The sequence below is a fragment of the Anastrepha ludens genome, chromosome X, assembly GCF_028408465.1.
Source record: "Anastrepha ludens isolate Willacy chromosome X, idAnaLude1.1, whole genome shotgun sequence".
Classification (NCBI taxonomy): Eukaryota; Metazoa; Arthropoda; class Insecta; order Diptera; family Tephritidae; genus Anastrepha; species Anastrepha ludens.
Window position 1 is genome coordinate 97,437,142 of NC_071503.1, and position 14,272 is coordinate 97,451,413.

Genomic DNA, 14,272 nt, shown 5'->3' on the forward strand with positions numbered 1-14,272 from the left:
ATCCCTTACAAATTAGTACTCAAAAAAAAGTTATTTAACATTTGCTCCTTCTCATTCCATTAACATTCTCTGGTATAACTGCTGGAAGCAGAAAAAGTTGGCACAGTTGTTGTCATTGAATTAATCGTGTTGGCAGCGCGTAATACACAGCCAGTATTAGCATCAGCACAAATAGGCACATTAACAGCCTCAGGATTTACTGCAGTAAAACAGTTCTTAAATAATCTCTTTATAGAGAGAAGCTCCATTTGTAACTTATCAACCCTTCCGAATAGCACTTGTTTATCATCATAAAGAGATCGCAGCAGAGAAAGCACACGAACATTCTCTGCCCTAAGCCCAGCTAATTCTTTCACTAACAGAATGCGACACAAAGTATTCGCAAGGATGATAGATCACCAGGTTTGCTATTTTGCTATGGTGAAAACGAAAATTGTGAGGTGAACCTTGGCTGCCACATCACTTGGGGATACGGCAGCCGAATTCTGCATGATCATTTCACATGCATTCACACACTCGTCCAATCAGTCATTGTTCAGATAGCCACGAAGAAACATCAGTGAAGATTGTTTTGATTTGTTTTCGTATATCACTAACACAATTTTTTTGCCAGCCGTAATCCGGACGATAATTTCACATACTCGCCCAATCAGTCATAGTTCAGACGGCAACGAAGTGTCATTGGTCAATTTTTTCTATTAACGAAAAACTAGCGTAGTTTACGCAATTTTTGTCCGATTATTGAAAGTAATATATTAATTTCTTCGTTAATAAATGCACTCAAAGAATATTAACAAACATCTTTAATTTTGTTGTAAAATTATGCAATAAAAAATTGTTAAAATTAAAAAAATGATAAAGAAAAGCACTTTCTCCAGGTTTAATCAAATAAAAATCACAACTAACTAGTTTCAATAATTGCTTGTTGTACATCATTTGAAAGGTCTGACAATATCCTTTTCAAAACATATAAAATATTGAAAATCGGTGAAAAAATGACTGAGATATCCGTAGATTACCGCGCAAAGTCTGAAAAAACGGTTTTTTATAAATAAATAAAAATTGGAGGGTACAAAAAATATAACAAAAATATTTTTATGCATTATTCGACCATATAAACAACCTACAGTGTGTAATTTGTCAGGTGTATTTCGTTGTTTTTTTTTGTAGCACAGTGTTATTTATTAAAATATATGCATTTATGTTGATCACATACATATGCATAAGTACCAAACTGAATTGTAAAACTGAAATAGTGCAAGGAAAAACGTATGACTATTCAGGACTTGAACCTGGACTAAATACGCGCATCATCATACAAACAATACCGCCGAGTTTAGCAACTGCGCCATGAATTGACTGCTTACGCATATTTCCCAATCGCAAATTCATTCGCTTCGCTGTGGGCATGAAATAAGTAGAATCCCTTAGTATTGTGGTAAAAAATCTTATGAAATCCCTTACTAGTGTGGTAAACGCAAAAAATCTGAATTCCTGTACTAGCGTGGTAAGTAAATATAGAAACCCTGCACTAGCGTGGTAAATATCTGCAATCCTCCACTAGTGTGGTAAGTTGAATTTGAAAATCCCTTACAAATTAGTACTCGAAAAAAAGTTATTTAACATTTGCTCCTTCTCATTCCATTAACATTCTCTGGTATAACTGCTGGAAGCAGAAAAAGTTGGCACAGTTGTTGTCATTGAATTAATCGTGTTGGCAGCGCGTAATACACAGCCAGTATTAGCATCAGCACAAATAGGCACATTAACAGCCTCAGGATTTACTGCAGTAAAACAGTTCTTAAATAATCTCTTTATAGAGAGAAGCTCCGTTTGTAACTTATCAACCCTTCCGAATAGCACTTGTTTATCATCATAAAGAGATCGCAGCAGAGAAAGCACACGAACATTCTCTGCCCTAAGCCCAGCTAATTCTTTCACTAACAGAATGCGACACAAAGTATTCGCAAGGATGATAGATCACCAGGTTTGCTATTTTGCTATGGTGAAAACGAAAATTGTGAGGGGAACTTTGGCTGCCACATCACTTGGGGATACGGCAGCCGAATTCTGCATGATCATTTCACATGCATTCACACACTCGTCCAATCAGTCATTGTTCAGATAGCCACGAAGAAACATCAGTGAAGATTGTTTTGATTTGTTTTCGTATATCACTAACACAATTTTTTTGCCAGCCGTAATCCGGACGATAATTTCACATACTCGCCCAATCAGTCATAGTTCAGACGGCAACGAAGTGTCATTGGTCAATTTTTTCTATTAACGAAAAACTAGCGTAGTTTACGCAATTTTTGTCCGATTATTGAAAGTAATATATTAATTTCTTCGTTAATAAATGCACTCAAAGAATATAAACAAACATCTTTAATTTTGTTGTAAAATTATGCAATAAAAAATTGTTAAAATTAAAAAAATGATAAAGAAAAGCACTTTCTCCAGGTTTAATCAAATAAAAATCACAACTAACTAGTTTCAATAATTGCTTGTTGTACATCATTTGAAAGGTCTGACAATATCCTTTTCAAAACATATAAAATATTGAAAATCGGTGAAAAAATGACTGAGATATCCGTAGATTACCGCGCAAAGTCTGAAAAAAACGGTTTTTTATAAATAAATAAAAATTGGAGGGTACAAAAAATATAACAAAAATATTTTTATGCATTATTCGACCATATAAACAACCTACAGTGTGTAATTTGTCAGGTGTATTTCGTTGTTTTTTTTTGTAGCACAGTGTTATTTATTAAAATATATGCATTTATGTTGATCACATACATATGCATAAGTACCAAACTGAATTGTAAAACTGAAATAGTGCAAGGAAAAACGTATGCCTATTCAGGACTTGAACCTGGACTAAATACGCGCATCATCATACAAACAATACCGCCGAGTTTAGCAACTGCGCCATGAATTGACTGCTTACGAATATTTCCCAATCGCAAATTCATTCGCTTCGCTGTGGGCATGAAATAAGTAGAATCCCTTAGTATTGTGGTAAAAAATCTTATGAAATCCCTTACTAGTGTGGTAAACGCAAAAAATCTGAATTCCTGTACTAGCGTGGTAAGTAAATATAGAAACCCTGCACTAGCGTGGTAAATATCTGCAATCCTCCACTAGTGTGGTAAGTTGAATTTGAAAATCCCTTACAAATTAGTACTCGAAAAAAAGTTATTTAACATTTGCTCCTTCTCATTCCATTAACATTCTCTGGTATAACTGCTGGAAGCAGAAAAAGTTGGCACAGTTGTTGTCATTGAATTAATCGTGTTGGCAGCGCGTAATACACAGCCAGTATTAGCATCAGCACAAATAGGCACATTAACAGCCTCAGGATTTACTGCAGTAAAACAGTTCTTAAATAATCTCTTTATAGAGAGAAGCTCCATTTGTAATTTATCAACCCTTCCGAATAGCACTTGTTTATCATCATAAAGAGATCGCAGCAGAGAAAGCACACGAACATTCTCTGCCCTAAGCCCAGCTAATTCTTTCACTAACAGAATGCGACACAAAGTACTCGCAAGGATGATAGATCACCAGGTTAACTATTTTGCTATGGTGAAAACGAAAATTGTGAGGGGAACTTTGGCTGCCACATCACTTGGGGATACGGTAGCCGAATTCTGCATGATCATTTCACATGCATTCACACACTCGTCCAATCAGTCATTGTTCAGATAGCCACGAAAAAACATCAGTGAAGATTGTTTTGATTTGTTTTCGTATATCACTAACACAATTTTTTTGCCAGCCGTAATCCGGACGATAATTTCACATACTCGCCCAATCAGTCATAGTTCAGACGGCAACGAAGTGTCATTGGTCAATTTTTTCTATTAACGAAAAACTAGCGTAGTTTACGCAATTTTTGTCCGATTATTGAAAGTAATATATTAATTTCTTCGTTAATAAATGCACTCAAAGAATATTAACAAACATCTTTAATTTTGTTGTAAAATTATGCAATAAAAAATTGTTAAAATAAAAAAAATGATAAAGAAAAGCACTTTCTCCAGGTTTAATCAAATAAAAATCACAACTAACTAGTTTCAATAATTGCTTGTTGTACATCATTTGAAAGGTCTGACAATATCCTTTTCAAAACATATAAAATATTGAAAATCGGTGGAAAAATGACTGAGATATCCGTAGATTACCGCGCAAAGTCTGAAAAAACGGTTTTTTATAAATAAATAAAAATTGGAGGGTACAAAAAATATAAAAAAAATATTTTTATGCATTATTCGACCATATAAACAACCTACAGTGTGTAATTTGTCAGGTGTATTTCGTTGTTTTTTTTTGTAGCACAGTGTTATTTATTAAAATATATGCATTTATGTTGATCACATACATATGCATAAGTACGAACATATATCCCATATATTGCTATATATTGCTGTGTATATATTGCTAACTTCGCAATATATGTAGAATTGTCGTGGGTTTGACAAATGGTGATATTTTTGCTGTGGCGAGTGGGTGCGTAATGAAACCTTTATTTTAACTACAACTAAAATATTGATATACACTTGCCAGTAAAAATATCCGTACACAAAGAAATTAAATCAACATATTAATATTCATTGTAAACAAAACAAAAAGCATTTTAAACTTTTATGAGAAATGTTTAGTCAGTCATTTTTCTACAATTTCTATATATTTTTTCCTAAGTACATCTTTAAAAATTAAATTTTACAAAACAAAAATAAAACACTTCACTTCTATGAAGCAGAAAAAGTTTCCGTACACATGAATACAGGGATTCCCCGCAGTTTGCAATAGCATATTCATACCAAATAACGGTTTTATTTTAGTTCGGAATTGATTTTGCTGTGACTAAATCACTTTGGAGTTATTTTAAAGTTTTTGTGCACAAGAAATAGCGACGGCCCTCAAAAACTAAGGAAATTAATGTTGGCGAGAGAAAAATTATCCTGAAACTTGGCATTAACGGAAGAAAACTAGTGGGGCGTAAGAGCAGTACTGCGCTCGAAAAAGAAAATCTTGTACCAACTGTGAAGTATGGCGGGGGAGGTGTGACTCTGCCTTATAGAGTCAATAATAGATCAATTTTCTTATTTAAATATTCAGCATGATAATGATCCCAAGCGTTCGACACATAATGTTAAGCTCTGATTGCTGTATAACACAAATCAGCAATGTTTAAAGATGTACTTAGGAAAAAATGTACAGAAATTTCAGAAAAAATACTCACTAAACATTTTTCATAAAAGTTTAAAATGTTTTAGTTTTTTTTTTCATTTCTTTGAGTGTGGATACTTTTACTGGCAAGTGTATATGTATATGTATACACATGTATATAATTGCGGGTACACCCTTTTTGGGTGTTCGGCCGAGCTTCTCCTCCTATTTGTGGCGTGCGTCTTGATGTTGTTCCACAAATGCAAGGGCCTATAGTTTCAAGCCGAATCCGAACGGCAGATATTTTTTATGAGGAGCGTGTCGAAAACAAATTTTTAACAACTCATTTAATACCGGCTGAAATTTTTTTTGTGTATTGTTGACATTTAGTAAAATAAAAAATAGTTAGCTGCGCCGTAGGGGGAGGAAAATACGTCAGCTGAAAGCAATGATACAATCTTGCTTCGGCTGACGGTCTTCCCACCGCTATAAACGCAGCTGACCATCAGTATTGTATTTTAAAAAATTATACAAAGAATTTCAATCGGCATAAAGTTGTTTAACTTTTTAATTTATTTTATTTAGTTTATTTAAAGCTCCTGTGGACATGGAAGTGGAATCCGTCATGTCGGAGGGTGACAATGCTGATGACATTCGCTCTGTACCGCGGTCCGTCATAAGCATCGGGTCGTTCTACGACAGGGCGGAGGAGGAGAGGCTTCTGGCCTTCGAAAGCGAGGACGCCGTCCTTGGGGTGATAGAGAGGATCCTGGAAGATGATTATTCTTCAGATAAATCTTCAACACTCTAAGGCGGCGTCCGCCAACCTACTAATCCACCTTGAGCAAGATAGAGCTGACATAGTCCTGATCCAGGAGCCGTGGCTGAGCACCAACGGCATTTCTGGGCTCAGGACGAAAAACTACAATCTGGTGGCGTAAAGCGGGACAGGTAAAGCAAGATCTTGCGTACTCATCAGAAAGGAACTTAACGCATTTATGTTGCCTAATTTCAGCAATGAGGTCATTGTAACGGTGTGCCTGGAGGGCCCTTCTGGGAAGCTATGGCTGAAGTCCGTCTACATGGCACATTATGACGAGGTGGAACCACCTCCGGTGCTGCTAAGGAAAACCCTGGCTGAAGCGAAACGCAGGAAAATCGGCGTTATTATAGGCACTGACGCGAACTCCCATCACACCTGCTGGGGAAGTTCAAACATCAATGCACGAGGTGAGTCACTTTTTGATTATATTCTAAACGAGGACTTGTTTATTTGTAACAGGGGTAAGGCCCCCACTTTCATTACCGCAGCCAGAGAGGAGGTGCTTGACCGCACTCTGGCTTCTTTTTTGCTGATAAAACTAATCTCCGATTGGAAAGTGCTAAATGCTCACTCCTTCTTGGACCGTAGGTATATTCCGTTCTCTCTCGCTGAAACTCGTCCAATAAGATCCACCTACAGGAACCTGAGGAGGACGGACTGGGATGCATACTACAGAAATTTACTGAACCTACTCCATAAAGCACCGGGAGAAAATCTAGATCTATCGGAAGAAGCGATCGACGAACTGGTGGAGACTTTCACCTCAGCTTGCAACAATGCACTGGAAACCTTTTGTTCAACAAAAGCTTTTCCCAGGAAGGAAAAACCACCTTAGTGGACAGCGGAGCTCTCTGAGCTTAGGGTCTCATGCAGACGCCTTTTCAATAGGGCTAAAAGAATAAGATCTCCCTCGGGTTGGGAGCTGTATAAGGCAGGGCTAGGAATATATAAGTCCGAAATTAGGAAAGCTAAGAGGGATTCTTGGAGAAGCTTCTGCGAGAGGGTAGAGGGCTGCCATGAGTCCTCACGGTTTAGACGAATACTCAGGAAGAGTTCTGCTCCCTTGGGGTACTTAAGAGACGAATTGGGACGTTGGGCGATGAGCAGCGAGGACTCACTAGAGTTACTTTCCATTTTCCGACGAGCCCAACAGCTAGCAGCACCGGCCTGGAAAGCAGTTCAACTTGCATTCGGGACCGGGGCTTGTTACTGGATAGGCGCCGCCTGGCTTGGGCCATTGACTCCTTTAGACCCTTCAAGTCGCCTGGTCGTGACGGCATCATTCCGGCAAAACTGCAAAAATCAGTGGAGGTATCATGCCGTTGGTTGAGTCCTATCTATGCGAGCTGCGTAGCCAGGGGATGCATACCGAGATCATGGAGGGCCGTGAGGGTTGTCTTTATACCCAAGGCAGGTAAAAGCTGGCATGTCTCCCCTAAGGACTTCAGGCCAATCAGTCTCTCATCTTTTTTGCTGACAACCTTTGAGAGACTGATTGACTTGCACACAATTGTGAAAGAGATTGAGGAGTATCTTTCTCAGAAGGAGCTTGCGGTGGGCGCCTTCCTCGACATTGAGGGGGCTTTTAACGACGTTCTCCCGGAGGCAATCATCAGGTCTCTGGGTAAACTGGGGGTCGAAACCGACCTGATCAGATTTATCTATAAAATACTTAGCGACAGAACTGTCGCGGCAGAATGGGGCGGCATCTCCATCCTCCGGCAGGTGAGTAGAGGCACTCAGCAACGTGGTGTTTTCTCGCCTCTCCTCTGGGACTTGCTGGAGGAGCTGGTGAAAGGGGGTTGCAGGGTGGTTGCCTACGCGGATGACGTCGCATTAATTGTTAGAGGAAAGTTTGTGGATACTCTGTACAACTTGATGCAGGGATATCTGAACGTAGTTGTTAGACGGGCAACGGATTGCGGCCTGTCGGTAAATCCTCTTAAGACGGAGTTCGCCCTATTTACGAGGAAACATAAAATACCCAGAGCTCAACTTCCCTCACTAGAGGGTGCTCCTCTGGTGCTTTCTGACAAGGTAAAGTACCTAGGTATTATCCTTGACAGCAAGCTTACATGGAAGTCCAATATTGAGGAAAGAGTGAGGAAGGCAACAATCGCCTTGTATGGATGCAAGGGCGCAATTGGTAAGAGATGGGGCTTTTCGCCTAGAGTTGTTTTCTGGCTTTATAAAGCCTACCCTGTTATAAGGATCATAGTCTGGTGGAACTCACTAGAGAAGACTCATTGGAGTCAGTGGGGTGCTTCGAACGACTCTTACTCTGGCGCTCAACGCAATGTTAAATGTGGTACCCGTAGACATCGCAGGCAGAATTGCCGCTACACGTGCCGCAATCAGAATGAGGGGCTGGAGCTATAAGCTCAACCTCACTTATGGGCACTCAAGCCTTCTTAGAAACTTTGAGTTCATCCCTCTGTCAACAGATCAGTGTATACCCTCGCTTCGTCCAACCGGAAACTTCTCCACTCGTATTCCATCAAGGGAAGAGTGGACGGGGGGCTAAACTTGGCGACACGGTCTGGTGAACTTTTTCACGGATGGATCGAGGTTGGGGGAGGAGTTTTTTTCGAAAAGCTCCCCATCAGACTCAAATTTAGGTTACCGGACCACTGCAGTGTGTTCCAGGCAGAGGTAGCCGCAATCAAGGAGGCAGCTGATTGGCTGCTCACATGCGTACTAACAGTCAGGAAAGTAAATATTTACTCCGAGAGCCAAGCGGCTCTTTGACATAAGCCTTATCTGGGTCCTTGGTCACAGCGACACTGCGGGAAACTGTGAGGCCGATGAGCTGGCCAGACAAGGGACATGTAAGGTGATCTCCCCGCGAAAGGAGAGAATTGGGATCCCCCTAAACTTGGCGACAGGGTCTGATGAACTTGTTCACGGATGGATCGAGGTTGGAAGGAAAGGTTGGCGGAGGAGTCTTTTGCGAGGAGCTCCCCATCAGACTCAAATTCAGGTTACCGGACCATTGCAGTGTGTTCCAGGCAGAGGTAGCCCCAATCAAGGAGGCAGCTGATTGGCTGCTCAAATGCGTACTAACAGTCAAGAAAGCAAATATTTACTCCGACAGCCAAGCGGCAATAAGGGCCCTCGGGTCTATGACGGTGCATTCGGAATTGGTCAAGGAATGCTTGACCTCGCTTTCTACTGCGTCCGAACTCTTTGACATCAGCCTCATCTGGGTTCCTGGTCACAGCGACATTGCGGGAAACTTTGAGGCGGATGAGCTGGCCAGACAAGGGACAAGTGAGGTGATTTCCCCGCGAAGGGAGAGAATTGGGATCCCCCTGACTACCTGCGGTCTGCTCCTGGAAAGATGGGCATCGCACCAACTCAGCGAGCGCTGGGCAAGTACACAAACGTGTAAGGTCGCGAACTCCTTCTGGCCACGTGTGGACTGGAGGCGCTCGGGCGAGCTTCTGACGTCGACAAAATATCAGCTCTCTAATCGCGTGGGTTCTCTCACAGGACACAATGCGCGAGGAATGTATGCTGTGAGACTTGGAATCACCTAGAGTCCTTTTTGCGCTGGATGTATGGAGGATGAGGTGGAATCATCTCAGCACCTTCTCCTCAGCTGCCCTGCTCTGGCTCCCACTTCTTTGCCACGCCTGCTGATATAGCTGGCGCTGACATTAAAAATCTGATGAATTTCATCAGCATCATAAAGCGGTTGACGCAAACATAGTCATCGTTCGTAATCCGCACGCTCCTAACCATCCCAGCAGCACCTCTCCCCGCCCTCTCCCTGCACCCCATCGATCTGTCTCTCTCACCTCACCCCCTTCATAATGGTATCACAAAGGACGAATTTTTCTTCGTCCAAGTGTGCCCATTCCTTGGGTAACCATACCAACCTAACCTAACCTAGCAGGAATGAATAAATTATTGCTCATGGTGCCTTTGATAGCCCCTCACATGAAGCCATAAATAGGGCTCTAGTTTGGAGAGGTTTTAATTGGTAGGTATACCAACTAGCTCGGGTAGCATAGCGGCAAATACATCGAGAGGGTGCCCGCAACGTGATATACTATCACCGCTAATGTGGAGGTGAGTAATAAACTCTTTATGGAATTAGACCGCAACGGTTTATCATTTGAAGGCTATACTGACAACATGGCCATAATATGTAAACAAATTCTCGTGTAGTACAGGGTGGGCCATATAGCGTTTGCTTTTTGGACCATCTATTTTTTTGAGAATGGTAACACAAATGACATGTCAAATGTATTCATAATTTACTTAAAGGTTTGACAAATGGGACGCTATACGCTTGAACAAAATTGGGAAATATTGAAAGCCTATTTCCAAAGTGGTGAGTCTTCTTCTTCTTTTCTGATTTTCACATCGGTGGTTACGTCAATAAGCAAAATTGTCGGATTTGGGGCTCAGAAAATCCACACGTTACTGTAGAGAAGCAAATGCATCCACAACGAGTCATTGTTTGGTGCGGTTTTTGGTCTGGCGGCATCATCGGGCCATTTTTTTTTCGAAAATGAGCGAGGAGCCGCGGTTACAGTAAATGGCGAGTGTTACCGTGACATGCTCAACGAGTTTTTGTTTCCAAAAATTGAAGAGGATGACATGGACGACATTTGGTTTCAACAGGACGATGCAATTTCTCACACTGCCAAATTTACACTCGAACTTTTGGCTACCGTTTTTGAAAACCGAATAATCAGCCGAAATTCCGATATCAATTGGCCACCTCGGAGCTGTAATTTAAGCCCGTTGGACTATTTTTGGGGGGGAGCCGTAAGGACAAATGCTATGCGAACCATCCAGAGACGACTGATGCCTTAAAACACGAAATCGAAGTAGCCATTCATAAAATTGGAGACTAAACAATCGAAAATGTGCTTAAAAATGGGGTTGATCGAATGACCTACTGTAAAGCCAGACATGGCAGTCATTTGAACGATATTATTTTTCATTCATAAGTGACAATGTTCAATTTTCAAAATAAAAAAAAGTTTGAAAAAATATTGATTAGTTTTTTTTTAAAGCCGATTCAAAAAACAAATTTTACAAGGCCCACCCTATAGAATTAAATTAGGGTAAAAACTAATTAAAAGGTGGTGTGTTAAGGTGGGACTGAACATAAATGCAGCGAAATCGACCATTGTAACATTCACAAAAAAATATAAACTCAAACAACTTAAGTAAATTTACTTAGATGGAATTGACATAAAAATACTAAGGGAAGTACAATTCTTAGGTTAAACATTTGACTAATCATTACTAACATTACACTAACAAAGATAACAAGAACTTGTGGTTATTGTGATATTTGAGCTCGGAGGAATACTTTGAATCCATGAAGGAGGCACAATAGATCTTTCAGGTCGCAGTGCTAAGCTAAATCTCTTAATAATAATAATAATATTAATATATACTATACTACTTATATTATTATATATATTTATCTTCTTGTTAGATTTTCTTCAGATACTGAAAAATATAGATATGTAAATGGGTATATCCATTAGCTATTTTTAAATTAAAATATGGCAGCGATAGATAAGTATTTGGCCTTCCATATTTTAAGATATCAAACAAGCAAAATATTTCATTGAATCACAAAATCACATAATTTAATGCCTTAGGTAACACATTTTAATGTAGGCTATTATTTTCATTAGCACACTTGTTTATATGAATAAAAACGCATGCAAAGGAGGGAGATTTAATATTTTTCAAGTTACCTGTTGGTGTTACTAAATATAAAGAACGAACTTCCACGTGGCATTGGCTTTTTAGTCTTCTTAATGCTGATTTCAGAAAGGCGCCGGGGTCGTGCAGTTGCTCGCGGTGTTACTTCGGAACGGGATTCTAAATATTGTTAATGAGGATTTGTATAAGAATGGGTAGGGTATAAAGCTTTTTAATAGAAAAGGGTTAGTAGGGAAAGCATGTCTGTGTATTGTGAATAAAAACTGTAATTAAATATTAACATATTTTGCATACATACATGTGCTAATATGCATAGTATAAGTTGTAATAATGACGTTGTTGTCAGGATATCCATCCAATAAAAAAGCCATTGTATATTTATACACACGAAAAAAACCCCATAATCCTAATCTAAATATTTATGTGTATATGTAGGTAAACTTATTTAGATAACTAATTAGCTTACAACTTATACATGGGTACCTGAGTTAATTTATACCTTAAAAGTGTTACGAATACTTACCATCATACTCTTCATGGCTAATTTCGTTATCTTCCTCTTCAGAAAAATTCTCATCATCTCTGGGCCGGCATTTTCGGTAAGCAAAAGATATCGAAATGGAAAAATGTGTTCCCAATTTTTATATAAACAATAATATTGCAGCATTTAATTTTAGAGTCAAATATATTTAAGCTAAGAAACAATTTTACTTACAATTTTTCCATATCTATACAATGTCCATTTACATCAATCTCCACATTCATATTTTCCTCGTCCTCACCTTCAATAGTTGGAGTCGGACTGTGTGACTTGTTATTTTTACCATCATCAATTTCTTCTTCTTTTTCTATGGTTGTTAAGGAATCTGCATCAGCAAGATTATCAACGGCGATGGCCAAAAAAACATTTAAAAGTATATAATTGCCGCAAATGAACAAAATTATAAAATATATGCAAGCCAATGCCCCGACTGTCTTTATTCCTCCATAAGCACGTATTCCATCATACATTACAAGATTCCAGTCTTCGCCAGTAAGAATCTAAAAGGAGTAATATGGCATATATGACCAGTGTAAAGATTATAATACACCTCTTTATATATTCGCGTTTTAGTTAACATTTGCTGACATATGTATCAAGGAATCGGCATTTTCCAACAACAGGAAACACAGAAATTTCTAGCAATAAATGTGTTAACTTTTTTCGTTATACATACATATGTGTATAATGGTGCTTGGGTTAGAAAATCACATTTCTCGAGACGATTCTATCACCAACAATTCCGCCCAATACAATTATACTTTCACGCACTGCATAGCAAGTACAATATCATTTAGTATTTAGGCGGTTAGTACTGACTTTTTTACTGGAGCGGTCACCCTTGACCTAATCTTTATTTTTGAAAGAATATAATAATTTTGTCTTTTTAGTGGTCCCAACGGCCGACGGCCTAATAGATCTTCTGTATTCTACTATATGTTTTAGAAGTAGTTAATACTAGTCCTATTGGCTGTAACTACTTCCTTAAATGTGTAACATCAGGTTCTATTTAACCTAGATATTCCCTGCCTCAGGTTGGGAATTGGTTGAAAGCCAAATTCTCTGATTAGAAGAAAATGTGTTTTATTTTTATTCAGCGAACAACAGACTTTGGTGGACTATTGCTCAGACAAACACGCGATATGTAAATATTTTACATTGAGAACGTAATTTCGTACACTTTTCACTTATCATTTATTCGAACTACATATGTGTTGTTTGCTATGGTAAAAGCTATACTGCCAATGTTACCTGAAATACTGTTAATAAACTTTGCCAAAAGCAGTCGAAATTCCAACGTGGTTTTTCTTCCTCAGGGTTGAAGTTAAACTTTCCTCCAAATACTTGCATACCCAAGAGAGCAAATATTACAATGAAAAGAAACAGTAACAGCAAAAGGGATGCGATTGACTGTATGGAGTTCAAAAGTGAAGCCACAAGGTTCGAAAGAGATCGCCAATACCTGGAATAAAAAATATTAAGACACATTTGACTAAAAGTTATTTGCTGGGTATATTTTCAAGTACTTATTTACTTATTTATTTACTACTTACTACTAACAAAACAATTAAGCTAAATTACAATTTTTCATGCTGACTACATACTAAGAAAATATCGTTATGAAATAGTTAAATTGAGTGTTGTAATAATTTAATTGAGCAGGAAAATATAATTTAGATAAGGTAGACCTAATAGGAGCATTGCAGGTATAATTGGTTCTGAACATATTCAAATATGTATAATGGATATTTATCACGTAAAGACCTGGTAGGGACCGAGAAGTTAATCATTTCTAAAATAGTGGAACAATCAATTTCACCCTTATAATATTATATTAAACAAAAAAGATAGCGACAAAATCGATATTCAAGTCTTTAAAATTAATTAGAGGTAGGCGGTGGGGCAGAGTCAGAGAAATTCAGGGAAGAGAGGGCAAGCTTAAGAAAGGCTTTTTGAACTCGTTCAATTCAGTATATAGAGAACTGGTGGCAAGGTCGCCAAATATAAACGGCATATTCCATTATATCATAGAT

At 38.7% G+C, this 14,272-nt stretch overlaps 1 protein-coding gene across 1 annotated transcript in view; it reads right to left on the reverse strand.

The window, feature by feature from the left end:
• Window positions 1–13,695, reverse strand: part of LOC128870491 (voltage-dependent calcium channel type D subunit alpha-1-like) — a 39,528-nt gene extending 25,833 nt beyond the window's left edge. The window contains exons 1-4 of the mRNA XM_054113169.1: window positions 13,491–13,695; window positions 12,414–12,739; window positions 12,222–12,280; window positions 11,731–11,857 (exon numbers count right to left, since the gene is read on the reverse strand). Coding sequence (XP_053969144.1) covers window positions 11,731–11,857; window positions 12,222–12,280; window positions 12,414–12,739; window positions 13,491–13,589 — 611 coding nt within the window. The 5' untranslated portion in view covers window positions 13,590–13,695. The remainder of the gene's footprint in view (window positions 1–11,730; window positions 11,858–12,221; window positions 12,281–12,413; window positions 12,740–13,490) is intronic.
• Window positions 13,696–14,272: the final 577 nt, after the last annotated feature.